Raw genomic sequence first — 28,000 nt, forward strand, 5'->3', positions numbered from 1 at the left:
TGACTCTTTGATAGAGTTAAAAATTAGTGTAAAATAAATTGAAGTCAAATTTAGAATTTCTAAGATCAAATCCAATATAATTAGATATATTTTCTTATTATTTTACAATCAAATATAACAACAATCTTTTTCTTATTATTTTGCAATCAGATATAATGATAGCAATCTTGATGATTGCCATTAAAAATGTTAATATTAAATATATATAATAAGATCACACAAGCAATTAAATAATTTATTTTCTCATTTAGGATCATGTTAAATACCAACTCACTACAACAGTACCAATTATATCTTAAAATCATCTCTTATTTTGTATTAAAATTACATTTCTTAAATAAGTAAAAAAACAAAACAAAGATCATTCAATCAAGGGTTTCTGTAGCCGACGGGGTGGGTGTGACGACGTTGGTGGGGAAGATGGTGGTGCAAGCGACGGTGGCAGGGAGATGGTAGGCGATGACGATGGCGGGTTTTTCTCTCAAAGCCGAGGTTAACAAGGTGTAGGTGATAAATGGTGCAGTGGTAGGGGGCCGACGGTGGCAGTCCGAGTGGTGGTGTGGGGGGCGGGCAATGGCATAGGCGCCATCCTTGGGCGGTGGTGGTGCATTCCTCCCTCAAGGTCGAGGGTGAGAGAAAGAGAGAATAGGTGAAAGTTTAGGCGATAGTTGCTCTTGGCGAAGGGAGGGATGACGACAGGTGGGGGTGAAATGGTGTCACTGACAGAGGGCTGAGAGAGAGGCGACCGCGAACCATGCTCGACTGGATGGGGGAGCGATGACGGTGCTTGTTGTAGTGGTGGGGCAAGGGTGGGGCGATGGCGGAGGTTGCAACCCGAGGGGATGGGTTTGAGAGAAAGAGTTAGCTTGAGAGAGGGTGATTTTGAGAGAGAGAGTGGGTTTGAAAATGGGCGGGCAAAGATAAAAAATTAATTCAAAAACATGCCAAATTCTTGTAATATTTTGGTGTCAAAATATCGCGAGAACTTGGAATTGTCCACCAAGTTGCTCACCTTTTTGTTCGTGTAGAATTATCTATAAATTCATCACCACATTTTATTTATCAAACACATATTTTTATTCTTGTATTTTTATATTTTATTGTATGATTATTTAAAATTTTTTATTATTTTAATTATACTATTAAATCTATATTTTTGAATTAATTTAACCATTGTACTTTAACATATTTTTGTGTGGTAGCTTAATTTTTTTACTTAAATTACACCCATGTACTTGCATTCTTGAGTTAATTTAATCTCTATATTTTAACGGGTAAAAAAAATAAAGATAAGTTATTTTAACTTTCATTTCTTTATCACATCAAACTATAAGAATTAAATTGATTCAAAAATATAGTTATAAAGGTATAATCGAAATAATAAAAAAATTGAGTTAGCATATGAAAAAAGGTCAAAGTTCAAGAATTAAATTGATTCAAAAATATAGTTATAAGGGTGTAATTGAAATAGTAAAAAATTCAAATAATCGTAAAAAATATAAAATATAGAAATAAAAATATAAATTTAACCCATTTTATTTTTATCATCACAAGCACTAAATTATAATTTTTCTTACAATTCAATCTTTTTTACTTTTTATTAAATTATGTTAAAAATTAATATAATACACATGAATATAAGTTTTTAATTGTGAGGTTTATATAAAATTTAATATTAAATAATTACTAAAATTATATTATAATATATCACATTAATTATTGTTAATGAAATTTCATACAAAAACTAGAAGACATTAAATTAAAATTTAATAATTGCAATGACAAAAATTAAAATATATCAATCAATTTATTACAAAATACAAAATTTAAAGACTTATTATGAAGTTTATTGAAAAGGAGTTATACAATTGAAAAAGATATATGAATTTATTTATTTTCAAGTTTGTTATTTCTATGTTTCAAAATGGTATTTGAACATTTACGAGTGACATTTCATGTGACTCTCCTACATCAATACATTATACTAAATATTTAATCAATCTAAATATACAATACATCGATACAATCATAGTCACTATTAAATGTCCAAATAGCCTTTTCATTCTTTATTAGTATAGAATTAGTATACAAAACAAAAACCAGAACCAAACTAAGAACCAGTACTGTATTCCCTACATAGAATTCCAGAGAGACACCTAATCAACAATCATAATTTCATCAGGTACATATCAATGGACCCAATCACTAAAAATGAAAAAACAAACCAATTAATTGAACATGAAAAAACACTTAAATTCAGAAAAAACACTTAAATTCAGTGCCTCACCACATGAGTGTGGAGCTCACAAGCAGCACCAATATAGCTACAAAACATGGTCCAAAAAGACAGTTTTATCTCATTGAGTTTAGAATCAGAACTTCCACACCCTGGCTTCACTACAATGGATACAGATGCAGAAGCAGCAACAACACAATGACCAGAAAATGATCAAAACAACCAAGCCTGGACCTCCAGGATCAATTAAATGTCTGGAAACCACAAAAAATACTGAGACATGTATTCTGTGACAATTCAATGTCAACATACAATCAAGAGAGGAGAGGCCTCTTGGATCGACCCCAGTGTGTGTATATCAAGATAGGTGACATTTTTGTGTTTCGAAAGATTGGTAGTAGAGGGCTAATCAGCAAATTGTAGTCAAGAAAGCTAATTAGTGAAATAAACAAAATTCTGACACTGCCTATGAAGCCTGCATGATGCTGTATCAGATACTTGTTTTTCCTGTTTGTTCTCTCCAAGATTTTCACCGGAACCACCACCTCTGAACAGCAGAAATTGGAGTGTTAAGGAATGGCGCATAACGGTGGATGAGTGGGAGAACAGTCCTCCCGATCTTAGCCCATGTACTTTGATGATAACCAGCAGACATGGGGGCATGATACATGAGCTTTAACAGCTGCCAAAAAGAAATGCAGAAAGCTAATCAGGGTTTAACTAAAGAAATGTAATCCCATAAAATAATTTTAGTTTTGGTGCATGCAAACCATATAGCCTTTTGCTTTCTTGAGCATTGATGTTATCAGTACTGAAAACATCAAAAACATCAAATCCAGCAAAGATTGTGCAGTCCAAATATTACTCTTGTTAGGTTTCATGGATAAGAAAGCATGTTAATAATTCAACAATTGCCTGTGTCAAGCTTTTTTTTAGTTAGCGTGTGTCAAGGTTTTCATAGTTAGCACAATAATATTGTTAGATCAACATCAAAACCTGGAAAATAATAAAGCAAGGTGTATGCAATTTGACATGTAGAAGATTGCTTGCTAGGTGAGCAAGGTCCATCTGAGATAACCGCCCCCCCCCCCCCCCCCCCTCCTTTTTCTCCCCAACCACCAAAATAGAGATGTACAAACCACCCTGGTACACTTACAAATTCCATCCACGGTGATACCAAAATAACTTAGTCATGCCCATGGTGCAATTCGGGAAGGTCTAGTGGCTGTTTGAAAATGCTGCTAATTTTTTTGTGTTCATTTTCAGCTTTCTGTTCCATTGTATTTGTGTTGCTCCCATTTGAATTGAACATATATTTTGATTTTGCTGGAAGTTGTTAAGAAAATGAAAAAGTGAAAAGGTTTGATTTTCCTAACTTGTTTTTTTTTTTTTCAGAAAACATGATAGAATTTATTTTTTTTTATTTTGTTAAGACCTACAAAAATTCATCAATAATTCAGACAAAAGTTCAGCAAAATTTTCAGAAAAATAAGAAAATTCCAAAAAAAAATTATATGAGCAAAACTCCAGAAAATCTATAAAAAAACAGAAGACAGTCTCTTTCAATGTTTTCACTACTGTAGAGGGAGGGAGAGAGACAACGAAGGCTGACGAAGATGGAGGAGACAAAGAAGATGGACAGTGGTGGCCCAAGGTGTGATTGAGTTTGCAGGAGTTTGGGACAATGCTGGAATGGGTGTGTTTGATTTGGGCTGAAATGAAAAGAAATGAACATGGAAAGGAATTTAAACCCTTTCCTGTTTTGCATTTTTGGAACAGCAACACCAAGTCAAACGGTGTTGCTGAAATTTCCATTCCATCTTTATGAAAATGGAATGGAAATTCTGAAAAACGAATGGTTCTCATACAGGCAATGGGAGCCCCAAAAATAACATTCCTTGTAGATGGAAATAAGGCTCCTGAAGAGGATAAATCTCGTCCCGAACCCTTGAATTCATTTCCTACAAATATTCCAATAGAAATAGGTGTTGTGTAATGTGTTCGATGCAATTTATTGATCCAAAGATCTCAAGGAGGGTGGGTAATAAGAGAAGAGAAACCCTAGCTTCATTATTTTTAGGGTAACTGATGGGAAAATCCTGAGAACTTTTTTTGCCTAATTTTACTATTTTAACTTGTCTCAACAATTTTTTCAATCAACACCTTATATTTTTACAAGTGTTGCAATCATATCACAGAGATTCCATCCAAAATTTGCCTAATGTGGGATTTAATTAACAAAATTGACACATTTTTGACAAAAGATGATGCTGTGATATAATTCATTTATGAAAGTGAATGTATTTTTTTCCCAAATAAAGTAAATGACATTGATTGAAAAAATTGTTAAAATTGGTTTAAAATAGTAAAATTAGCCCATGTCAAAAGATTTTCCCTATCATTTACCTGTCTTTTATAACATATAGTATGAGCCCATGGTTTCACAAAGGCTCTTATTTTATCCACAAAGATGTTAAAGGCTAAACATCAGAAATTTAGTACTGTAACTAAGAGAAGCAAAATGAACCTGCCAGTACATAAATGTCTGGATTATGTTGCGTTGCCACCTGCATGTCCAAATAGTCTGAATTTAGTAAAGGGAAAGGGAAAAACTAACAGAAATAGCAAGATCAGAGAGGCAACTGAGCTGAATTACTGACGAGAACAGAGAAAGAATTAGAAGAAGCCCAAGTCCAATCTCTGTCTGAGATGAAAGAATATTGAGCGTAGTTGTGTTTGATTCTACCCAGACACATAGCTGTTCCAAGTACTTCCTGTCAACAACCAAGTCAAAAAAAGAAAAAAACTGAGACACAGATGCAAGAGCAGAAGATACGTATCAAGCTAACCACATCCCTAGAGCAAATTTCTAGTCATGTACAACATGAACACAGACAGAAACGAAACAAATCTTTCAATGTTTCCTAAGATACATATCATAAGAGGCATGCAGTGCTTTTGCAAGATTGTGCCAGAGTAATCAAGATGGTTCAATTTTGTCCATGTATCCAAAAAGCTGAAAGGAGGAAGTGGTCACCTAATCTTGCACTAAAAGTGACGTGCAGTGTTCTAAAACGCATTAAGCACTAGTCGGGCGCCAGGCTAGGGCCTAGCGCCTAAACTGCCTAGGCGGTGTATAAAAAAATTATTTAAATAAAATTTATATTATCTCAAATACACAAACATACATATATGTTCATATATATATAAACAAATATATATATATATAAAGTTATAAACAGATCACTTATATGATATATCACTTATATCTATATATTGTTAGAATTATTATATATATATATATATAAAGTTATAAACAAATCATATGCTCAGCTCTCATCAGAGCCTAGCAGGGGCAGGAGCTTATATCATGTTTACTCTTTTTCGGTGATCACTACCATCGTCGACTACAGTGCGACCACAGCCCAAGCCGACCCATGCCAATTGGCCATCGTCACCACTGCTTCACCGTTGTTCCATCACCGTCTCCTTCCTATAGCACCACTAGATCCAGTTGTTCCATCATCGTTACTCAAATCCAGTTGTCAGATCTTAGATCCATCCATTTGATATGGGATGGAGATGGAGTCGAGTGACAGACGATCCCAAACCACGAGTCACGAAAGGAGAGGATATAAAAGGGGAAAATCGGACACAAAAAACACGTTTGGGAGGCATCGCCTTGGTCGCATCGGCTGCCTAGGCGCCGCCCAAGCCCAATTAATCAGGCGCCTAAGGGTGCAATTTGAAGGTATTCGTGGTGGCCAGGGGCCGCCTAGCGCCTACGCGGCCGCCTAGGCTGCCTTTTAGAACACTGGTGATGTGTTAATGATTGCATTTCAAGTGATCTTTAGAAAACACACACACACAAAGGGCTTTGCTTATTGTAAGTTGGCTCAAAAACAAAATAAAAAATAAAAGACAAGAAGAGGAATATTCTCTCAACCACAAAAACATGAAAACAAGACAGCCTTACTATCAGAAGCTAGCACAACAGAATGAGGAAAACTAGCACTGTATAAACATTTATGTAATTCTTCTATTGTAAGGAGGTAGTTATTAGAATGTAAGGTTGCATTTGTGCTAATTTGTCTCACTATTGCAAAAGTGAAATGCCTTTTTTCCTATCTTCTACTTCTTCTTTTAGAAAAATATCCAATTACTATGTTCTAAAAATGTCAAACTGCTAATCCCAAAAATCCTAGCAAATCAAGTTAGTCCCACCCTAATCCCCTTCCCTACCTTTTGACCATCAGGCTAAACATTGATTCCAAATTCTCAAGATCTAGAAGTCTTAGGGGCCGTTTACTTGTGGAAAACTGGAGTGGTTTTTCAGAAAATATCTCCACAGAAATAGAAAATTGAAAACTATGTTCAAAACAATTTGTTTTTTTTTTCTAAACTGCAGAACAAAAAAGAAAATTTCTGCTTCCGTTTAGCAGAAAAAATGTTTTCTGCTGTTTCCTTTGTAAATTTTAATAATGTTTTGCCACTTATTTCTGGGGGAAAACACGATTTTCTACTAAACAGTCCTTGCTTCAAATACTCCAAGCCGCATATCCTTTTTCTCTTGTTTTCAAAAGTCTAAAACAGGGTTCATATTTAATAAATGACCGTGTTTTCCATTTTTATCTAATTTTCTGTAGAAATGGAAACATGGAAACAGAAATAAAAACTGGAGATGGTAAACAGAAAACATTCTCCACAAGTAAATAGGCCATTAGGTTTCCAAGTCAATTTTAACACTTTTCTTTATATAGTCATAGAGCTTATCTTCTATCTCTTAAAATGGGGAAGCAAGAAGCAAGTTTTTATTTATTAACCAAAAGCTCCAAGCAAGTACACAGTCCATGCAGGCAGCTGTTGTCAATTCCCAGACAGGCTTTTTGTGTCAAAACCTGGTAGAAGGGCCAAGCAAAAAAAAAAGAAAAAACCTGGTAGAGGGAAAGATCTCCTGATCAAGTCTCCACTGCAGGTAAAGCAGTCATACACAAATGAAATGAGAAATTGATTTATTGCTCTTTCCAAAAGGCAATAGAGAACACGAAAAAGAAATGGATGATATGACCTAGAACGCCATATTATAAAGATCACAATAAATCAACCAAACAAAAGCAAATCATTCCCTTATGAACCAAAAAAAAAGAAAAGAAAAAGAATAGGAAAATTCAGACATATAAGTAAACCCTTTTATTTTCAAGCTGAAGACAATATAAAAAACTTGGGAGGGGGGAGAAACCCTTCATTGCCAATATCTTAACCCCCTTAGATTCCAACAGTAACAAATAGAAGCAACAGCCAAACCAATTGAATCGAAGTAAAAAGTAGATGAAAATTTGTTGCAACAATGAATAACAAATATCGTACCTGTACAAAGAAGAACGACTGAAATTACGTCTAAGGAACTTGGCAACAAGCTCTAGAGATCGGCACAAAATGGGAATCAAAGCAACTGTGACAAATTTCAGAATCAATATAAAATGGATGAAAAAGAAACAAGCAATTTCCAAAAATGCAACATGAAACACCTGATACTAACATTTGAGATAAAGATGGGAAGTGACAAAGGTAAGGCAGTAAACAAAGTAAATAAAATCCTTGGTGGCAATCACAGACTGGAACCACAATTGAACTGCCTGCAAATTCCATGCCCTAGGTTTCTGCAGTCAATGACAGATTAGTTAGCTAAGACTGGTAATATCATTGTAACTCAAATTAAGTAAATAATCAGAAATCATTCAGTCTGGAAGGTCAAATATTACCCCATATAGAGAATACAAGGAGTACACTGAAGAAAATGCAGTTCCCATAAAGGAAAGCCGGTATGCCCTATTTGATAGATTTCTAGGTACAAGAGGAGTTATTGCAAGCACGGCCACCACAAATACCTGAAGGAGAAAGGCATGAATCAAGAATTAATGAAAGGCTAGGCATTAAGCAAGCCTAATAATATGACAATATTATTAATAAGAATTATTTAAATATAACAATCAGTTATAGCATGTCGAATAAATCAAAGGCAGGATCATGAACTTGGCTACCCACCCCACCTGTAAGAATGACCATTTCCTGGGAATTGTTAAATTGCAATAAACACTTTGTCCAATACCATTTTTTATTCTTTTTTCTTTTTAAAACGTTTTATTTCGTCCAATTAAATACTGGAAAATAAACTTAGTAATGAAAATAAAGGAAAAGGTATTGGAGTTCCAAAAGTAAAGTATAACAGTCATGGATATTCAGGCCTATGGAAAAGCAATATATAACTAGAGGTAACACGCCATAAAGAAGATGCTGTTCAGAAGAAATTAGAGCATATAAAACTTAGCAGACAGGTTTCTTTAGTTTTTTTAGATAGCACAGGACTCTTTAGTTTAGATTATGATTCCTTTCTCTCTTTTTTTGGTGGCACAAATAACTATAGCTTGAAGTTCATGCTCTAACTTGTTCTAACTAAAACAGCATATATCAAAACATGGCAACACAATACAAAACACCAAGTTTTAATTCCAAGTGGTGGGATTGGCTACATGGATCCTAACTCATCAATCATCTCTATCCATGATTATGCTTTGTGTAAACCTATTATGTCTGATGCCGTGCCTTAAACTTTTCATATAGGTTTCTTTTTTTTCTTTCCTTTTCTTTTTAAATCTATTCTCTATCCCTTTTGCTATAAGTTTCTTCTATTCCATTCTCTCTACAGGGGTGCATTTACTGGTCTGCTTTGCATGTGTTCAAACCATCTTAAATGCACCTTGCACATCTTTTCTTCAGTAGGCCCCTCTGATCTTATTATGAATAATCTCCTTTCTGATTGTCTTTTTCTTTTTTGCATGGCCACACATGTAATAATATTCTTATCTCAATTATGCTCATACTTATGCATGCTGATGCTTTACTGCCCAATACTCTGACATAAAATAGTGTCAGTCTTATAGTTGTTTGATAAAACTTTTCTTTTAGTTATGAAGGGATTTTACAATTGCATAAAATAGTAGAATCACTCTACTCTTAACCATCCAACCTTGATTTTGTGAGTAACATCCTCAAAAATCTTTCATCTTTTTGAAAAATTGATCCAAAATAAAACCAAAATAAGATATAAAGATTTTAGAAAAGAACAGTAACATTCATCTCAAAAAGAACTGTAGAGCCATAAAACTTGCAGAAAATGAGAAATTTTCACTACAATGTAGGTAAGACCAACATGGATTGATGGAAGAAGCGAACTTAAGGAAAAATATCAGCCAATAAGTGACAAAGTCACGAGGCAAGAACTGAATCCGCTACTAATAGTACAAAGCAAGTTCTATATCAAATTAAACAACTCTTATCACATCATTTTCCCACCCAATGGGATTATCCCCCGCCACCAAAAAACAAAAAGAAAGAAAAAGATTATGAAAAATAAGTTTCCAACCCAGCAAATGCAGATCTAATTAAATTCATGTATGGGTAAACAAGGTAGGCAATGACATTGGAATGAAACTAAATAAAAAATCACTCGGCTCCAACTTTGACTATAGTGTTGCCATTATCTGTGTAACTGCAAATGAAAAATTGCATTATAACTGAATATTGCATAAAATTCAGCTGATTAGATCGATACATACAGCCAATGCTCATCTACAATACAGCTTGTAGGAATTGGTCAAGTTAGGCTGTCTGACAGAAAGTGACCACTGACAACTATTCTCCAAATACTCCCACAAACAAAACTTGTCTCGAATCCTTTCACAGAATCCCATGCAAATGCATGTTCACTCATATTTATTTACTATTTAGGATCATACCCAGGCATTGACAGAAAATTGAATGGTTTGCCAATCCCAACGCAGAGAAGTTGGTGGCGGAGTTGCAGTTGATGATGACCCAGATGTTCTAGTAGTTGATCCTACAACACAGTTCAGTTCAATAAGAAATAAGATTCTTCATTGTGTTTCTTAAATTATACAGAAGAACCAAAAGTGTTCTACCAGAGTTACGAGGTCGTGCTTGGTTATTTGGAGTTGCAGATGAAGATACTGTCGGCCTTGCTGCCTGAGAGGAACCGCTTGGAGCCATTGCCTCAACTACAAGATCAGGATCCTGCATGCAAATTTTTCCCCCCCAGTGGCATCAACAAAAATCAAAATCCCATAAGCAAAAGCCCAAACAACCAGTTAAATAATGAACATTTCTAACTATGCAATATGCATACATGTGTGTGTGTGGGGAGTAAAGAAATGTACCCAGAGGATCATTAAATAATCAGCAGGAGAAACAAACTCATGTTCAATAATGATGTTTCCAGACATAACCAATACAATCAAGGAACTAAAAGACCAGACAAGCATTCAATACCATAACAGAATAATGGGGGATAAACAAACAATAAGCATTATCTCAAGAGAGTCAAAATATAATGATGCCACATATTGAAAATAAGCATCCTATAAAACAAGAATGAGCATAAACAGTGAGACAACCATTACTCGTGAAAATCATACAAAAGTGAAAAGAAAAATAATAGAAAGAACTCCAATAAATCTAATCAGGTGCATACAACAATTAAAGCTTCTAAAGCAAAGTGTTCACAACTTAAATAGGATTCCCATGTCACCATTAAGAAGCAAGAAAATCAAACAATTAATAGAAATAGGATACTAAGAGATTATATTGCCTGTAGCCAATCATTAACAACCAGAAAAATCCCAAGGATAACCAAGTAAGAACAACAAAAAGGAATGGATTAAAAAAGAAAAAAATCAGAAATTTCAAATTGGAAGATGATAACACCACCGAGGCCAAAAAAGGTTACATCAAGATTAGATTCACTACAAAATTAAGGAATAACATCGGAAACCACTGTTATGGATTTCATTCCATACTGGCTGGCACTGGCCGATACATACCATACCCAAAAGAAACTGATACAAGAAATGGTTGTTTCCCTTTTGGTTGGAGCACCGGCTGGTATGACAGTGGTATGGTGGTACAGGGATGCAACTTATCTGCATCCCAGATGTGTATTCAACAGGGAAGCTGTTTGTCCCTTTCAAATAAATATTTGAGGGTAAAATATACAGTTCACTGTGGAGATTTGCTTTAAATACTACTGCTTTTGAAAAGTTGTATCAAATGCTCCCTGTCCTTTAGATAGCCACGAGTGAGATTAAACAGAAAATGTTGACATAAGACAAAAATACAATGAATTGCCCAAAAAGGTATAATGGTCCATAGCTACGAATGGCAATAGACTTTGTTCAAACTGAGGACCCTTCCTCCATCCCTGTCAGGTAATTTAATGAATTCCCCATCCTGATGGGGTAAAGGATGCCAATTACTTGATCAATTTATATAAAATTTCAAAAATTAATTTGATTTCTAAAAATTATTTTATGTGATGAATCAATTCGTTTGCCACCATATTGATATTCCACATCTTAGATTACTACTGAAACTTAAAAAATGAAATAATGCGCACGCATGCCGCACACAAAGCACACATTGATAAAAAATAAAAAATAAAAAATAAAAGAAACAGTAGGGATTCAAAAATGATGTAGTCACCAATCAAGTCCCGGCCCAAAGCCGACCTGACCACGCCGGAACAATATGATAGGATACCAAATAGCAAATCCAAACAATAATCAAATATCAATAGTTTCCAATACTTTTCAGCAGAAAACAAGAACAAACCAGGGCATTCGAGAGGCCCTTACTCTCCCAATTCTTCTATCAAAAACTAGCTACCCTCTCCCTCTTCTTCTCAGCTCTTTATACTGCTCCTCTGCCCCTCTCTAACCAAATTCCCTTGCACATGCAGATTATTCCCTCAACCTATGGATTACAAAACTACCCCCATGCGCACATGCTGGTTGTAACAACTTGCATGTGCTAATTCCCTATTCTCCCTTTCATGCTTGCTAGTCTTTGGTAGGTCCGGTACACCGATGGCCTATCATTACTCCCCTCCCGCACTTTCACCTTGTCCTCAAGGTGAAAAGTAGGAAATTGTTGCTGAATCGTAGGGCTCCCAGTTCATCGTGGCGATTGCTTGCACCACTGCTACTACCAGTGGTGCTACCATTCTCACTGTCCTCAAACTCACTGGTAGCATAAAAAACATGTTCTCTGCAGAATTCCACGAGTATCGGCTCATGAAGTAACTGGTGTCAAGTGCACTCTCTGATGAAGGAACAAAAGTAGCCTTCTGTCTAGCAAGGGTGTCCCAGTTAATATCTCTGAAAAATGCATGCTGCTTCACCTCCGAGGCTCCTCCTGCTCCTAGTCTCTGATGAGGATCTTCGGTTAATAACTGATCAATGAGATATTGGGCTTCATAGCTCATTTCTTCAAGTACCCAGGGCCAAGGTATCTTTCGGTTGAGAATATTATCAGTTATTATTTGAGGATGCTCAGCATTAAAAGGTGGGATACCAACAATCAGCTCAAATAGAATGATACCCACAGACCACCAATCCGCAGTTGCACCATGCCTTGTCCCTAAGAGAATCTCGAGAGCCAAATGGTCAGGTGTTCCAACAGTAGACCATTTCTTTCGTCTTTCTCGCTGATGCTTAGATGCAGTTAACTGAGGTTCATTTTCTCCCAATAGCAATGTCCCACTAACAGTCGGACCAGATAAATCATCGATGCTGTTGATGAGACCAACCCTTGAAAGCCCAAAATTTGTTAACTCATCCCACAGAGTAGAATCAACCAATTCCTCCTTTCGCATTTCAACAGATTCAGCACTGTTAGCATTCTGACATCTCTGTGCCCAAGAGTGAAAAGAATGTTGGAGTCGATCAGAATTTAAACAAGACTCCCTTATCATAAGCGGAGCTTCTAAATCATTGGGCTCCACAACAAAATGCAAATTGAGCCCTTGACTTCTAGAAACATGTTGCCCTTCCACCATCACAACCTCCTTGGGCGAGGCACCCACCCCCTCATGATGGTGAGAATACACGAGGGACCCTCCATTATCAGCCAACCCCATGTAAAATTTATGAGAAACCTGGCTAGGAGTCGCACCATCTTCCCAAACAACATGGATCATTGATGGCGCCCCCTTCCTCGGCGAGATGCTCTCCTTGGTTGTCACTGGTTCGGCCGTCCACAGCCTTTTAAATGGATCGATCGTTGGCTGCCCTTCTGCCTCGCCGTGGAACTCCCCAACACCATCGTCGTCGGCAACCACTGTGCCTCGCGACACCATCATCTGCTCAACCGCCAATCCCCCTTCAATATGCAGCTCGTCCCCCGCGCCTTCCAGCATGGCCCCTAAGCGATTCCTTAACAGCCCCTTCAACTCTTCCCAACTTCTCACTCTTCGTCTCCGTTGCTTGCACTGAACCCATGAAAGAGCAACACCCTCCAAACACAGTGCTGCCGAGTCCATCTTCTCCTCGACAACCAGCCCCTTCACCGCAACTCCCAACTCTTCACCCGTCGCCTTAAGCTCCGCCCAACTCCTCACCCGTCGCCTTCGCTGCTCCCACTGGAACCATGATAGAGCCGCTCCTTCAACGCATAAGGCCGTTGTCTCCAGCTTCTCCACATCAGACAACTGGTTCACAATGAAGTAGCGCTCAGCCCCAAAGACCCAGCCATTTGGATCATCTCCCTCGAAGATGGGTATTTCCGGGCGTCTCCCACGGTACTCCTGCTTTCCGACACCATCGACCCAGTTGCCCCCTTCGCCACTTCTCGCTCCAGCTACCGGCGTTCCCTCCTATGTCAAGGGCGAACCCGCAAGTGGGTCTTCCTCATCTCGCTTCCCCTTCCTCTCTCTCTCTTGCTCCTCCCGTCTCTCATCGTTCTTCCTCTTGCTCTTGCTCGCCCGCTCCTGTTCTTCCCATCTCGCTCGCATCCTCGCGAACAGCAGGTTCGCTAGGTGTCTCTCCATCTTTTGAAACGCACTCCTCATAACATCATCTCCTAGTGGAATGCCTTCCACCCTCACCTCCAAATCACCGATTGGGTCAGTCAAGTTCACCATTAGGATCAAAACGCTCTGATACCAAATTGATAGGATACCAAATAGCAAATCCAAACAATAATCAAATATCAATAGTTTCCAATACTTTTCAGCAGAAAACAAGAACAAACCAAGGCATTCGAGAGGCCCTTACTCTCCCAATTCTTCTATCAAAAACTAGCTACCCTCTCCCTCTTCTTCTCAGCTCCTTATACTGCTCCTCTGCCCCTCTCTAACCAAATTCCCTTACACATGCAGATTATTCCCTCAACCTATGGATTACAAAACTACCCCCATGCGCACATGCTGGTTGTAACAACTTGCATGTGCTAATTCCCTATTCTCCCCTTCATGCTTGCTGGTCTTTGGTAGGTTCGGTACACCGGTGGCCTATCACAATATTTTAATACTTCTTAAGTTTTAGAATTCTACTTGGTTTAGAATTCTACTTTATGTTATTTTAATACTTCTTAAGTTTTTAGAATTCTACTTGATTTAGGATTCAATTTCATGTTTCTACTTGATTTAGGATTCTACTTCATGTTGGATTAGGATTTATTTCTATTAGGATTCTAGTTGGATTTTGTTTTACAAATATTAGATGGATTTGGATTAGCCAAATACTATAAATATGCCTAGGATCTAGAGTTTGTAATCAAGTTTTTCTTAATCAAATTTCAGCAACCTATTTGGGTTTTCTGAGCAAAACAGTCTTGTTTTTGCGTCTTCTTGAAAGCCAAGCTTCGGCTATTGAAGTTTGCTCTTTCAAGTGTTTATTTTGGTGTGTTTTCTTCACACTCGTGCTACACGCTGCGTCTGGTGGTATCAGAGCGGTTAATCAATCAATCAAATGGCCATCTTGAAGGTAACGGTAGCAACCAGCCTCGTGACAGTGATCAGGGGTTGTCCGCAGTTTGGAAAGCAATCGAAGAACAGCGGGAAGTAATTCGTACTATCCAGCAACGATTGGAGCAACATAGCAACCAATTGGGTGAATCAAGCCGAAGCGGGAAGACCACCCATGTCCTTGTTAATCCTAGAAGACCAGTGATTGAAGATAGTGATGAAGAGGATGATTTTGGTCGAGCAATAGCTAACCCTGGTGGTAGAGGGGTTAGGAGGAATGCGCATCAGCACAACCACTAGGGCAACGATGAGTATAAACTAAAAGTTGATATTCCCACCTTTAGTGGAGATCTTGATATTGAGGGGTTCCTGGATTGGATCACTGAGGTTGACCGTTTTTTCGAATATATGGAGATCCCAGATGAACGACAAGTAAAGTTAGTGACTTACAGGTTGAAGGGCGGTGCATCTGTTTGGTGGGAGCGATTAAGAGAAACGAGATTGAGGGAAGGCCGACAGCCAGTTCAGACATGGAGACGAAAGAAGTAACTGTTAAGAGGTAGGTTTTTGCCCTCTGACTATGAACAATATATGTTTGAAGCTTATCAAAGATGTGCACAGGGAATGAAGAGTATGAATGAATATACCTCTGAGTTTTTACGATTAGCGGAGAGAAACCAATTGTCAGAAAGTGACAATCAACAAGCAGCTCGTTACTTGAATGGATTGAAGCTTGCTATTCGTGATAAAATTGGGGTTTAGATGGTTCTGAGTGTGCAAGAAGCAAGGAAGTTAGCTTTAAAGGCTGAGTTAATGTTGAGTGAGAGATCTCGTAATGACAACTATCGTCGGTATAGTGGGAATGAAAATAAACAACCAGCTTTTGATAAAGGCAAGTCGGTTCAAGGAGCGCAACCCTCCAATCCACCCCATACAGTCAACCCTAATAAGGCTACAACGGGGGGAAACATTCGGGGTACTACTTCTAATCTTCCAAAATCCCCTAATTCTTATGCAAAGCCTATTCTTTTAAAATGTTTCAAGTGCAATGAGGTTGGGCATCGATCTAGTGATTGTCTAAGGAGGAAAACAGTTAACATTGTAGAAAAGGAAGAGGAAGATGTTGCTGAAGAGGAAGTATATTGCGGGCCTGATGGGGAGGATGACGAAAAAGATTATGGACATGGGCAATATACCTGTGTAGTGAAGAAGTTAATGCTATCTCAAAAGAATGAAGATACTACTCAACGGCATAAGCTTTTTCGCACAAGGTGTACGGTGAAAGGAAAAATCTTTGAGTTGATTATTGATAGTGGAAGTCAGGAGAACATCATAGGAAGAGACGTGGTGGCAAAGATGCAGTTAACTCCTGAAAAACATCAAAGCCCTTACATGATTGGATGGATCAAAGAAGTTGGTGGCATACATGTGGATGAACGTTGCAGGGTGCCTTTCTCTATTGGTAAGTACTCCGACGAAGTCTATTGTGATATTGTTGATATGGATGCTTGCCATATTTTATTTGGGAGGCCTTGGCAATTTGATGTAGATGCTAAGCACTCGGGTAGGAAGAACACATATCAGCTTGAGAAAAAAGGTGTGCGTTATATTTTGTTACCCATAGTGGAAAAGAATCAAACCAAAGCTTTTAAAGTGGAGGGGCGAAATTTTCTTACCATTACACATAAACATACTGAGTTTGTGAGGGAGTGTAAGGATACTCGAGAGGTTCACTTATTGGTTATCAAGGGAGAGAGTGTAAGTGAGCTACTGAAGGTGAATCAAATTCCAGTGGAGGTGCAGGGATTGTTGGAGGAATTTCATGATGTGGTTCCTGAGGAGTTGCCTAATGAGCTACCTCTTATGAGAGATATTCAACACCACATTGACTTGGTTCCTGGTGCTAGCTTGCCTAACCTACCACACTACATGATGAGTCTTAGGGAGAATGAGATTTTGTGTGAGCAGGTAGAGGAATTGTTAAGAAAAGGGCACATTCAGACTAGCATGAGTCCATGTGCAGTGCCAGCATTATTGACACCAAAGAAGATGGGAGTTGGAGGATGTGTGTTGACAGTAGAGCCATCAACAAAATTACTATTGGGTACAAATTTCCAATTCCTAGGCTCGACGACATGCTTGATCAACTTGATGGGACTGTGATTTTTACCAAAATTGATATTAGAAGTGGTTATCATCAAATCAGAATTCGATCTGGAGATGAGTGGAAGACAGCTTTCAAGACGAGAGATGGGTTGTTTGAGTGGTTAGTCATGCCCTTTGAACTAACCAATGCACCAAGCACTTTCATGAGACTAATGAACCAAGTATTACGCCCTTTCATTGGTAAATTCGTTGTGGTGTATTTTGATGATATTTTGATATACAGTAAGTCTATTAATGAGCATGAGGGGCATATTCGAGAGGTGTTGAGGGAAAACAAACTTTATGCTAATTTGAAGAAGTGTACTTTTATGAGTGAGAGCTTGTTGTTCTTGGACTTTGTTATAAGTAAAGAGGGCGTAAAGGTAGATGAGGAAAAAGTGCGAGCTATTAGAGAGTGGCCAACTCCTAAAAATGTCAGTGATGTGCAAAGTTTCCATGGGTTAGCAACTTTTTATAAGCGGTTTATCAAACACTTTAGTAGTATTGTGGCTCCAATTACTGAGTGTTTAAAGAAAGGAAAGTTCTATTGGGGTGAAGAACAAGAGCAAAGTTTCACCTTGATAAAAAATAAATTATGTACCGCTCCTGTCTTAGCTTTACCAAGCTTTGACAAATTGTTTGAGGTTGAATGTGATGCGAGTGGAGTGGGTATAGGTGCTATGTTGTCCCAAGAGAAGAGACTAATTGCATTTTTCAGTGAGAAGTTGTGTGAAGCCAGAAGAAAGTGGTCTACTTATGATAAGGAGTTTTATGCACTCTTAAGATATGGGAACATTACTTGATTGCCAAAGAATTTGTTCTTTACACGGATCACCAAGCTCTTAAGTACTTGAGTAGCCAAAGGCAATTGAGGAGTGATATGCATGCTAGATGGTCTGCTTTATTGATAAATTTCCATATAAAATTGTACATAAGTCGGGACAGCATAATCGAGTGGCAGACGCTTTGAGTAGGCGTGTGGATTTGATCAAGACCCTTAGTGTTGAGATTGTTGGGTTTGAGCGTTTGAAAGAATTATATGCGACAGATGAGGATTTCAAACATGTGTGGGAACAATGCATGTCTCAACAACCATCAGGAGATTTCTATGTGCATGATGGGTTTCTCATGAAGGGAAATTAGTTGTGCATCCCTTGCACATCTCTTCGTGAGAAAATTATTCAAGATTTGCATGGTGGTGGCTTAGCAGGGCATCTTGGCAGAGACAAGACCATTGAAGCTGTTATGGGAAGGTATTATTGGCCAAGAGCAAGGAGAGATGTTTCTATTATTGTGGCGAGGTGTTATATATGTCAAACAACTAAGGGGCACTCTTCTAACGCTGGTCTCTACATGCCACTGCTTGTTCCCAATGCTATTTGGGAAGATTTGTCTATGGACTTCGTGTTGGGTCTACCGCGAACCCAACGAGGTATGGATTCTGTTTTTGTAGTGGTTGACAGGTTTTCCAAGATGGCGCACTTTCTCCCATGCAAGAAGACAACAGATGCAGTAGCTACAGCCAAACTGTTTTTCAAGGAGATTGTTAGACTACATGGAGTCCCTAAAACTATTACTTCGGATCGTGATACAAGGTTTTTGAGTCAATTCTAGATTACCTTGTGGAGAATGTTCGATTCATCTTTGAATTTCAGTAGCACAGCACATTCTCAGACTGATGGACAGACAGAGGTGATGAATCGTACCTTAGAAAATCTGATTCGCAGTGTTTGCAAAGATAAGCCAAGACAATGGGATCTAGTCATAGCTCAAACGGAATTTGCCTACAACAACGCCATGCATAGCTCAACAGGAAGATCACCATTCTCTATCGTATACATGAAAGTTCCTAATCATGCATTGGATTTGGTAAAATTACCAAAGGTACCAGGTTTCAGTGTTGTAGCTAGTGACTTAGCCGAACACGTTCAAGTAGTTCAGGAAGATGTCAAGCAAAAGTTGCACGAGGCGAATAAGAAGTACAAGGCAGCAGCTGACAAGCATAGGAAGCACAAGGTATTTGCGGTTGGAGATGAAGTCATGATATTCTTGAAGAAGGAACAGATTCCTACAGGACAACAGAATAAGCTCAAGCCAAAGAAGTATGGTCCTTACAAGATTACAAAGAAGATCAATGATAATGCTTATGTTGTGGATTTGCCAAATCATATGGGTATTTCCAAAACATTCAATGTTGCTGATATTTCTTTGTATTTGTCGGACGTTGAGTTATCATACCCAGATCATAATTCGAGGACGAATTCTTCTCAAGTGGAGGTGAATGATGCGGTCACCAATCAAGACCCGGCCCAAAGCCGACCCGACCACGCCAAAACAATATTTTAATACTTCTTAAGTTTTAGAATTCTATTTGGTTTAAGATTCTACTTTATATTATTTTAATACTTCTTAAGTTTTTAGAATTCTACTTGATTTAGAATTCTATTTCATGTTGGATTATGATTTATTTCTATTAGAATTCTAGTTGGATTTTATTTTACAAATATTAGATAGATTTGGATTAGCCAAATACTATAAATATGCCTAGAATCTAGAGTTTGTAATCAAGTTTTTCTTAATCAAATTTCAGCAACCTATTTGGGTTTTTTGAGCAAAACAGTCTTGTTTTTGCGTCTTCTTGAAAGTCAAGCTTCGGCCATTGAAGTTTGCTCTTTCAAGAGTTTATTTTGGTGTGTTTTCTTCACACTCGCGCTACACGGTGCGTCAAAAAATAAAAATATTGTTTTAGAAAAAAATAAAGAAATAGCAGAACGAGAGCAAGAACCGAACTGACACAGTAAAACAGACAGAATCCAGTCTATATCAATGATTCCCAACTACAGTTCTATAAAAATCAACGTCAATGCTCTAAAAACTAACAAGACTGATGGAACCAAGAAGCAAAAAAAACAAACAGTGAACTTATGTGAGAAAAGGGGGAAAGGGGGTGCGTTCAAATTCAAGAAAAAATTACGCTAAAATGAATGATTTGAGTGAAATAAAGGGTGAGCATATCAGACCACATAGAATCATCGGGATTCAGACGCACAAAGCAGCGGCAAATAAACCCCAGATGAGAATTGGGGATTTAGCTAGACTCCAACCAAAATCAGGCAAGAATGACCAATATAGCATTTAATTCGACAGAGGGAGGTGCTCCAATAACTAAATAGACCAATCAAGATTCTGACCCACAAAGTAACAACAGGTGAAACCCAGATGAAAACTGGGGTTTACATTAGGCTCCAATAAAATCAAGCCAAGAATGAATAAAAAGATAGAGATAGCATCTATCTGGATATGGAGGCACTCCAATAACCAATTAGAATGCTCAAGATTCAGACCCACGAAACAAACAACAAATCAAAACCCAGATGAGACCTGGGGGTTCCACTTGACTCCAGTAAAATTCAAGTAAGAATGAATCAGAGTAGAGAGACGGGCAGAGCGACTATACGAACAATGTAACGCTGGTAGAATTTGCGCTTGAAGTGGTCGACGATGTCGGAGCGGGCGGCCATGTGGGGGGGAATAAATATGTTGGACCAGTACTCCGCCCATCTCGGATCGCTGTCGTAGTCGTACGCCGCCGCCGCTATCCTCTTCACCCTCTGCCGATCCTCTTCTTCACCCATTCTCTCTCTCTCTCTCTCTCTCTCACACTCACATCAACTGTGCTTGTAAAAATCTAGCAAGAGATGAGTCGTCGGCTTCTCTACGGGTAAACTGTGGCGTGCTTAGATTCCTTCTACGGCGTCGTTTCACGCAAGGAAATGATGCTGTCATCTTGTTTAACCGGTCGTTTTACTCGGATAATTAGATTTAATGCGATTGATAAATTTGTTTAGAATTTATAAATTTAAATATACTTAAAGTATCGGTTAAGAATTTTAATGATATCCTGTTTGGTTTTTATAACAGTATTATTAATTTTTTTTAATTTAATAAAATATGACGAGAGACAACATAAAATATATGATAATGTGTTTGAAATTTTAAATTTTATAATTATAAAAGAGTATCCGTTTTGAGTTTTTAATTTTTTAAAGATCTGTAAAATAAAAGACAATTAAGGGTGTAAAAATAGTAAAAGCATGGTTTGAATAAAGTTTTAATCATATTTTGATTAAATGAATCACTTCTTATTTATAAATAACAAAATTTACAGGTAAAAATATATTCATATCTTTTAATATTATCTCTTCTAAATTTTGAGAAAGAGATATCAACTCAAAAATAGGTTTAAAATATTCTCGTTGGTCCACAATGGAGGATGTCTCGGGGAAGGCTTTAGGAGAGGGTCTTAAAAGGGTTTCCTAAGGGTATCAAGAAAGGCTTTTGGGAAGGGTCTCCCTGGAGCATTTGGGGGAGTCTTCACGAGGGTGTCCCGAAATCACTTGGGAAAGGTCGTGGGTCTCCCATGCACGGCCCTAAAGGTCTTCCAGTGGCCCCCCTTAGACTCCTTCCTTGGGCTTCTTCCTCACAGGCTTGGGCTCACCATTTTGAACACATCAATTTGTATTGTTCCATTTCATTGTGTTGTCTCCCCAAATCAAGAGAATCATCTTTCACAAATTTTCATCCCATTTATTTTCATTTCATCACCGTAATGGAAAAACTCCGTACAAAAAGAGCAATACGCACTCATTCAAAAAAAATAAAAATACAGTAAAATAACTTCAACTCTTGAAGAGGTGAAATGGCCTCGACAGATGCCAAAGAGGAATACATTCAATCAACAGAAAGGGAGTTATTACATACAAGCATCCAATGTTAATGTTAGTAGAAAACAAAAATAAGAGAAAATTTTGTGGGATTTGTAACCAAAAAATAATGATAATAATCATAATGAAGAATGGCTTAAAACTAATTACAAGAACTCAACTCTCAATGGAGGGCATCCCAAATCATTCCCAGATCAAAAGAAGAATGCATGATGCAGCAGCAGCATCTGCAGTGAACTGTTTCTGGGCACAGAATGCAAATCTTCCTTTGCTACAAACAGCAGAATACTTCATGCTACTATGAACACCAGCTGTAGCTGCAGCAGCAGCAGCCGCTGCTGCACCTGCACTCTTTAACTTAACCAGCTGCTCTGCGACCGATCGTAAAAATCTGAACTGTAGTCCTGACTTCCAAACGCCACTCTCTGGAACATTCTGATCCGTGCCGACTGCTCCCTTGAATCAAATACTTGGCTCTGTCCGGGTTTTATCCCATTGTTTAGATCCGATAGCTCGCCAATGGAGTCCAGGGCGCGTACCACCTGTGGCGGGATAGAGAAGTGTGGATTTTGAGTTCTCGGGCTTAACATTTAAATGCAGAAGGAGATAAGATGAAGAGTGTTGAAATGTGATGGGGACCTGACTCATCCGGGGACGTTTTGAAGCTAAATGGCGTATACAAGCTGCAGCTGCTTCAATCATCCGGAACATCTCAGCTTCAATGTAGTTGTGTTCTAGCATCGGGTCTACCAGCTCCCCAAAATTTTCAGTATCGAGGGCCTGAATAAGCAGTGGTCGGGCCTGCAAGCCAAGTTGATACCGATAAAAGGCAGTCCAAAATCTAGCCAAATGTGAGATGTGTGACTGCACTAACATTAAAAGGAAGAGGACGAGACAAATCCAATAACATTAAAGTTTCAGTCTTACATATTATGCTTACCCATTCGACCAGACTCTCATCACCCAACGGTTGAGATGCATCCACAGGCTGGCGACCAGTAATGAGTTCTAAAAGCACAACCCCGAATGAGAACACATCCGACTTTTCAGTCAGTTTGCCAGTGGAAGCATACTCCGGAGCTAAGTATCTGAAAATCCCCAACACTCTTCATCAGATTAACAAGCATGGTGCACATCTAAACCTCTTCATTGTCAAAAACAACTCACCATATGTTTTGACTAAAAGATGCAACATATTTCCACTTGATAAGACAAACTTGTGTTTACATTTTCTTAGAAATTTCAGTGTGGTGAAGATATCCACACTAAAGGCACATATGAAAAGAAATGTATGTCCTACAAAGGCAATAACAGTAAAAGATTTTCTCACCCTTTCAAATAAGTTAAAATAAGAAGATTTTATTCAAAGACAATTTATGAGTAAAATCATGCCTTATCGAAATTCAAATATCATGTCCATGCATTACATTGTATAGAAATCACGTTAACTGTGGGGAGCAATGATGGAGAACTGATTTTTTTGTAAGCTTAAACTATGTACACAGCGTGTAAGTTCAATTTGGTGATAAGCTAGTAGAAAATTACACAACTACATTGGTATTTTGTTTTCTAACGGTATAAGATACCTACCCAAAGGTTCCCATCACACGTGTGCTCACATGTGTATTTGTGTCCATTGCTAACCTTGCTAGACCAAAATCTGCAACCTGCAAGTCAGCAAATAAGCATATTGCCCAACTTAGGTGTGCAGACAAATAAGATATTGGGTACTAAACACCATTCAAGTAATGATATTTGACAAATGCAACTATAACGCAATGAACAGATGCAGAAGAGGTAGATCATATTGCAATATTTTGCAGTAGGCATGTTGTGACTGAAGTTCAGAGAAAATTTGTTATTTATCAGAAATCTGAGTGGCTCCATTCTATGAAGAAGAAGAAGAAATCTCGAGAACATATACCTGAGCTTCAAAGTTGTTGTCTAATAGAATGTTTGATGACTTAATATCCCTGTGAATGATCCGAGGATGGCCTGATAAACAAATCACAAGGAAAAAAAAGAACCAAATGGGCAATATTAGTTATACAAACAAATTAATGAAACTCAGGTAACAAAGACAGGATACTTCAATCAATTTCACCAGGAGAACCCTATATGTCACAAGTAGTAGATATCCCTTCTTAGTAGAACTTTGGGTGAAAAATCATTCTGATTTCTTGCACACAATTTTGAACCCAAGCATACATGTGCCTTGAGCTTACAAATTAGGGCATAGGAATGCAGAAAACTAGGCGAGTCCAGAAACAGGAACAAGAAAATTACAGTCTTCATGAAGGTATGCTATTCCACGAGCTGCACCAGCCGCAACTTTAACTCGGGTTCCCCACTCCATAACTTGACTTCTTTCACCTGAATGATATGCAAAGAAGGTTGGTTGGGGTCAATAACATTATGTTTTTGAGAAGCGGGCACCAAATTCCACAGCTAGTTGCATTACATATTTAATATCACAATGGTTCAGCCCTTAATGATGCAAGCTCGACCACCAATACAATTTGACCCAAATAATGAAGATATGTGGGTCTAGACCTGATGACGCCATTTAAAAGTTATTAGCTCGATACTCATTGTTGAGCTGTTGGCCAACAAGTTGACATCACATTAAACTCTAATTCCAGGAGTTTTATGGTTCTAGTTGTACTGTATTTCTTCTCTGCCTCATTATTTTATTTGTATTGGGGCAGCATGATACAGTATTTTTGCCTCTTAACTCCACAGTCCACATGCAAGATGGAAATTACAAGTTAAGAGAGAGTTCTAGACAGATGAACATTGTTGGGCCATTTCCTAAAATTTTAATCTTAATAGGCAGCCTACACGATCACATAAATCCATGGGAAATCACTTAGGTCTAGGCTAATTGATACTACAATAATATCTTACCATGGAGATGATAATGAAGAGTGTTGTTTGGAACATAATCATACACAAGCAATCTTTGATGGTCCGATATGCAGTAACCCACAAGTGAAACCAGATGGCGGTGGTGTACCCGGCTGATAATCTCAACTTCTGCTCTAAACTCACGCTCCCCCTGTCCACCACCTGTCTTTAGCTGTTTAACAGCAACTTCTCTTCCATCTACAAGGAATCCTTTGAAAACGCAACCAAATCCACCTTCACCCAAGAGATTCTGAGCCGAAAAGCCATTTGTAGCCTCAATTAGCTCTTCATAGGTGAACCATTTAGTATTTCCAACACCATAATGCTCTGGTGACGACATGATATTGCTCCCTGAAGCACTTTGAACTGAATTTTGGGGCCTTAGAAATGACGAATTTGAATTTTGGGGCCTTAGAAAGGACGAATTTGAATTTTGAGGCCTCAGAAATGATACATCTGCAGGGTACGGGAATTTAGCCATGTTATTTTCATCTCCTTGTCACCATCTTGTCTAGTTCACTTACCAACTCTAGAATATGGCTCACTATACATTTGGCATTATTTATATCATGGCAGTCATTTTTGTGGAGTATAATTATCTTAGAACTCATTTTGCTTCATCTGATAGCAAATACACGTATCTAAGAAAGTAAAAGACAATTTAAACTCTACAACAGAAACAAAAAATCGAAGTATTATAAGCAGACATTTCTAAATTGAACAAGAGAACAACATTTATGCCTCTTGAGGTACACTTCATTTTTTAGACAAACAAATATAAAACAGCTTAACAGAAGAAGATCCTGAAGAAGTGAAATGACAAACAAGATTGGATTGGATGGATTTCTTGATCCACCTTACTAGCTGATGCTAATATTGCTTTAGTAAGTGTTGGTGAGATCTGATATACTGTTCTACAACAGACCAAAGGTGCATCCGTGCTGAAGATCATACCATGCAGTTAAGTGTCAGAAACTTCTCTTATTTCTTTAAACAGAACTTGCTCTGATTTGAACTCCAGTTAGTTACCATGAAGAGGATCATATCAGGTACCACATAGAACGAGATGCATTCATTTTCTACCAGGTAAGCACTGAAGCATTTGAGAAAGAAACTAAACCAAAACCCTAAATAAATACTATGGAATACAACAAATTCACAATATGTAGTCAGGAAAACATTAATAGTAAACAACGAACTACCTGAATTTTGGGAAGAAGCATATGGAGAAGGGATATAGTAGCCACCATTAAATCCAGCTTCACTTTTCTTCCGTTTCCGCCTGAACCACACAGCCATTACAAGAAGACCAAGCATAAAAAACCCAACTAAAATGCCAATTCCTATTGCATTTCCAGCCCTAATGCCACCACCATTTGCTGAAGAGACGTTTTCCCTTTCAGCTGGACCAGATGTTGTTGATTTTGCAGTAGGTTTCTCTGTTGGAAGAGTAGGAAGCGGTGAGGTGGCAGGAGTTCCAGAAGACGAATTACTTGGAGGAGCGGGGGAAGTGGAATTTCGTGGAGATGATGCAGGTGCAGAAGGAGATGATGTGGAAACTGGAGGCGGGGGAGAAATTGGGGACAGGGGATCTGGTGGGGAACCAGACGGAGTACTGGGTGCTAATTGAGGAGGTGGAGAACTGTCCGGTGACTTTTTGGATGGTGGAGGTGGAGAATTGGCAGAAGGCGGAGATAGGACTTCTGCAGGAGGAGGCGGAGAAGGAGAAGGGGCCGGAGGAGGAGGAGGTGGGGGTGATTGGGCGGGAGAAACTCCTGATGGCGGTGAAGGGGATGAAGTTGGAGGTGGCGGCAAATTGGCAGGAGGAGGAGAGCCGGCAGGAGGTGGAGATACTGGAGGTGAGGGTGGAGGTGATGTTTCGGGCGGTGGTGGAGGTGAAGTAGGCGGTGATGTGGTTGGAGGTGACGGTGGTGGTGATGTTTTAGGCGGTGGTGGAGGTGAAGTAGGCGGTGATGTGGTTGGAGGTGACGGTGGTGGTGATGGTGGTGTGGATGGAGGAGGGGCAGAAGAAACCGGTGGCTGAGAAGATGGAGGCGGCGCGGTTGTAGTAGTGTTGGAAGGGGCTGAACTCTGGTTGGGCTCAGAATCAGTGGGAGGAGGTGTTGTGGTTGAAGGGGAATCAGGTGGTGGTGGTGGTGGACTAATACTGGAAGCTGGTGCAATTCCAGCAATGGAAGAGTTTAGAGGCGCTATTGCAGCCATCTTTCTGGGATTATTTCTCCTTATCGGACGGAATGTACTATATATTCATCTACCAATCTATCAATCTATCCATTGCATTTGCATAAAATTCCAATCAGAAATTTGTACTCCAATTAGTTCAGAAACATGCGAAATGACCAATAATCTAAACTCTCTTCACTGCAAAACCCCCAAATTCTCTCAACATGAACAGAAATAACTTCAGTTCTAACTTATAGAAAGGCAATTTTGCAAAACCCTAAGCTGGCCAACCCAGATCACCAATTTCAAGAATCTCAGCCACAGACAGAGATCAATTAACTAAACCCACTTACCACAGACCTAGAATCTGAGGCTCCATTTCAAGCTTCAGCTTTATCTCAAGATTCACCAATGAACTTCCAAAACCAAAACTTTCATTTGCAGAGACAGCATTAGCGTAGCGACCCAGAAAATCAGCTTGAATCTTCGAAGCCCAGATGACTTCAAAGCAGCTTTCTTCCAGACACGATAAGGAAGATGCAAAACCAAGAAATGCGCAACAAAACGTGGGGACGACTCGGAGCAGCAGTACCAAGATATTAGCTGTTTATATCAGAGAAAGAAATTCACCCCAATAAAGTAGTGCTGTTGGCTGTTAAGAAGGTATAAGAAGGGAGGGAGAAGCCAAGTCAAAGACTATGATCATCAAATTGGACAACATGGTAGAGAGGAGCTTCTTCTCCTGCTAATCATACAGACATGTTCTCGAAATTAGTTTTGTATTATCCGAGATCTCTCATTCTCGGTGTCAGTCCTCCAAAGATTCAACTACCATCTGCGCGAATATACGCGTTTTAATTGATTAATCCAAGAAATTAACTACTGTTCTTTGTTACCGTTATCTTGGTACAGCTTCCCACCATCCGTGGCAATGGCATGCGTTTGCGCAGCGTTTCCCGTTTCCTGTTTCCTTTTTCCTTTTTCTCG

At 38.6% G+C, this 28,000-nt stretch overlaps 2 protein-coding genes across 2 annotated transcripts; both read right to left on the reverse strand.

Moving 5' to 3' along the window:
• Window positions 1-2,334: 2,334 nt before the first annotated feature.
• LOC127809823 (uncharacterized) lies at window positions 2,335-20,883 on the reverse strand. Its single transcript, XM_052348954.1, has 9 exons — window positions 20,660-20,883; window positions 10,216-10,327; window positions 10,033-10,133; window positions 7,999-8,124; window positions 7,776-7,896; window positions 7,604-7,688; window positions 4,897-5,010; window positions 4,764-4,803; window positions 2,335-2,918 (listed from the first exon to the last, which is right to left on the reverse strand). Exons 1-9 carry the CDS (start codon window positions 20,831-20,833, stop codon window positions 2,766-2,768), a joined length of 1,026 nt encoding a protein of 341 aa, XP_052204914.1. The 5' UTR covers window positions 20,834-20,883; the 3' UTR covers window positions 2,335-2,765.
• Window positions 20,884-21,909: 1,026 nt separating this feature from the next.
• Window positions 21,910-27,991, reverse strand: LOC127810471 (proline-rich receptor-like protein kinase PERK8). The gene is made up of 8 exons (XM_052349983.1): window positions 26,032-27,991; window positions 24,830-25,285; window positions 24,209-24,295; window positions 23,847-23,917; window positions 23,513-23,589; window positions 22,863-23,010; window positions 22,562-22,723; window positions 21,910-22,464 (listed from the first exon to the last, which is right to left on the reverse strand). The coding sequence occupies exons 1-8, from the start codon at window positions 27,050-27,052 to the stop codon at window positions 22,276-22,278; spliced, it is 2,211 nt and encodes a 736-aa protein (XP_052205943.1). The 5' UTR covers window positions 27,053-27,991; the 3' UTR covers window positions 21,910-22,275.
• Window positions 27,992-28,000: the final 9 nt, after the last annotated feature.

This window comes from Diospyros lotus, chromosome 9 (genome assembly GCF_014633365.1).
Source record: "Diospyros lotus cultivar Yz01 chromosome 9, ASM1463336v1, whole genome shotgun sequence".
NCBI lineage: Eukaryota > Viridiplantae > Streptophyta > Magnoliopsida > Ericales > Ebenaceae > Diospyros > Diospyros lotus.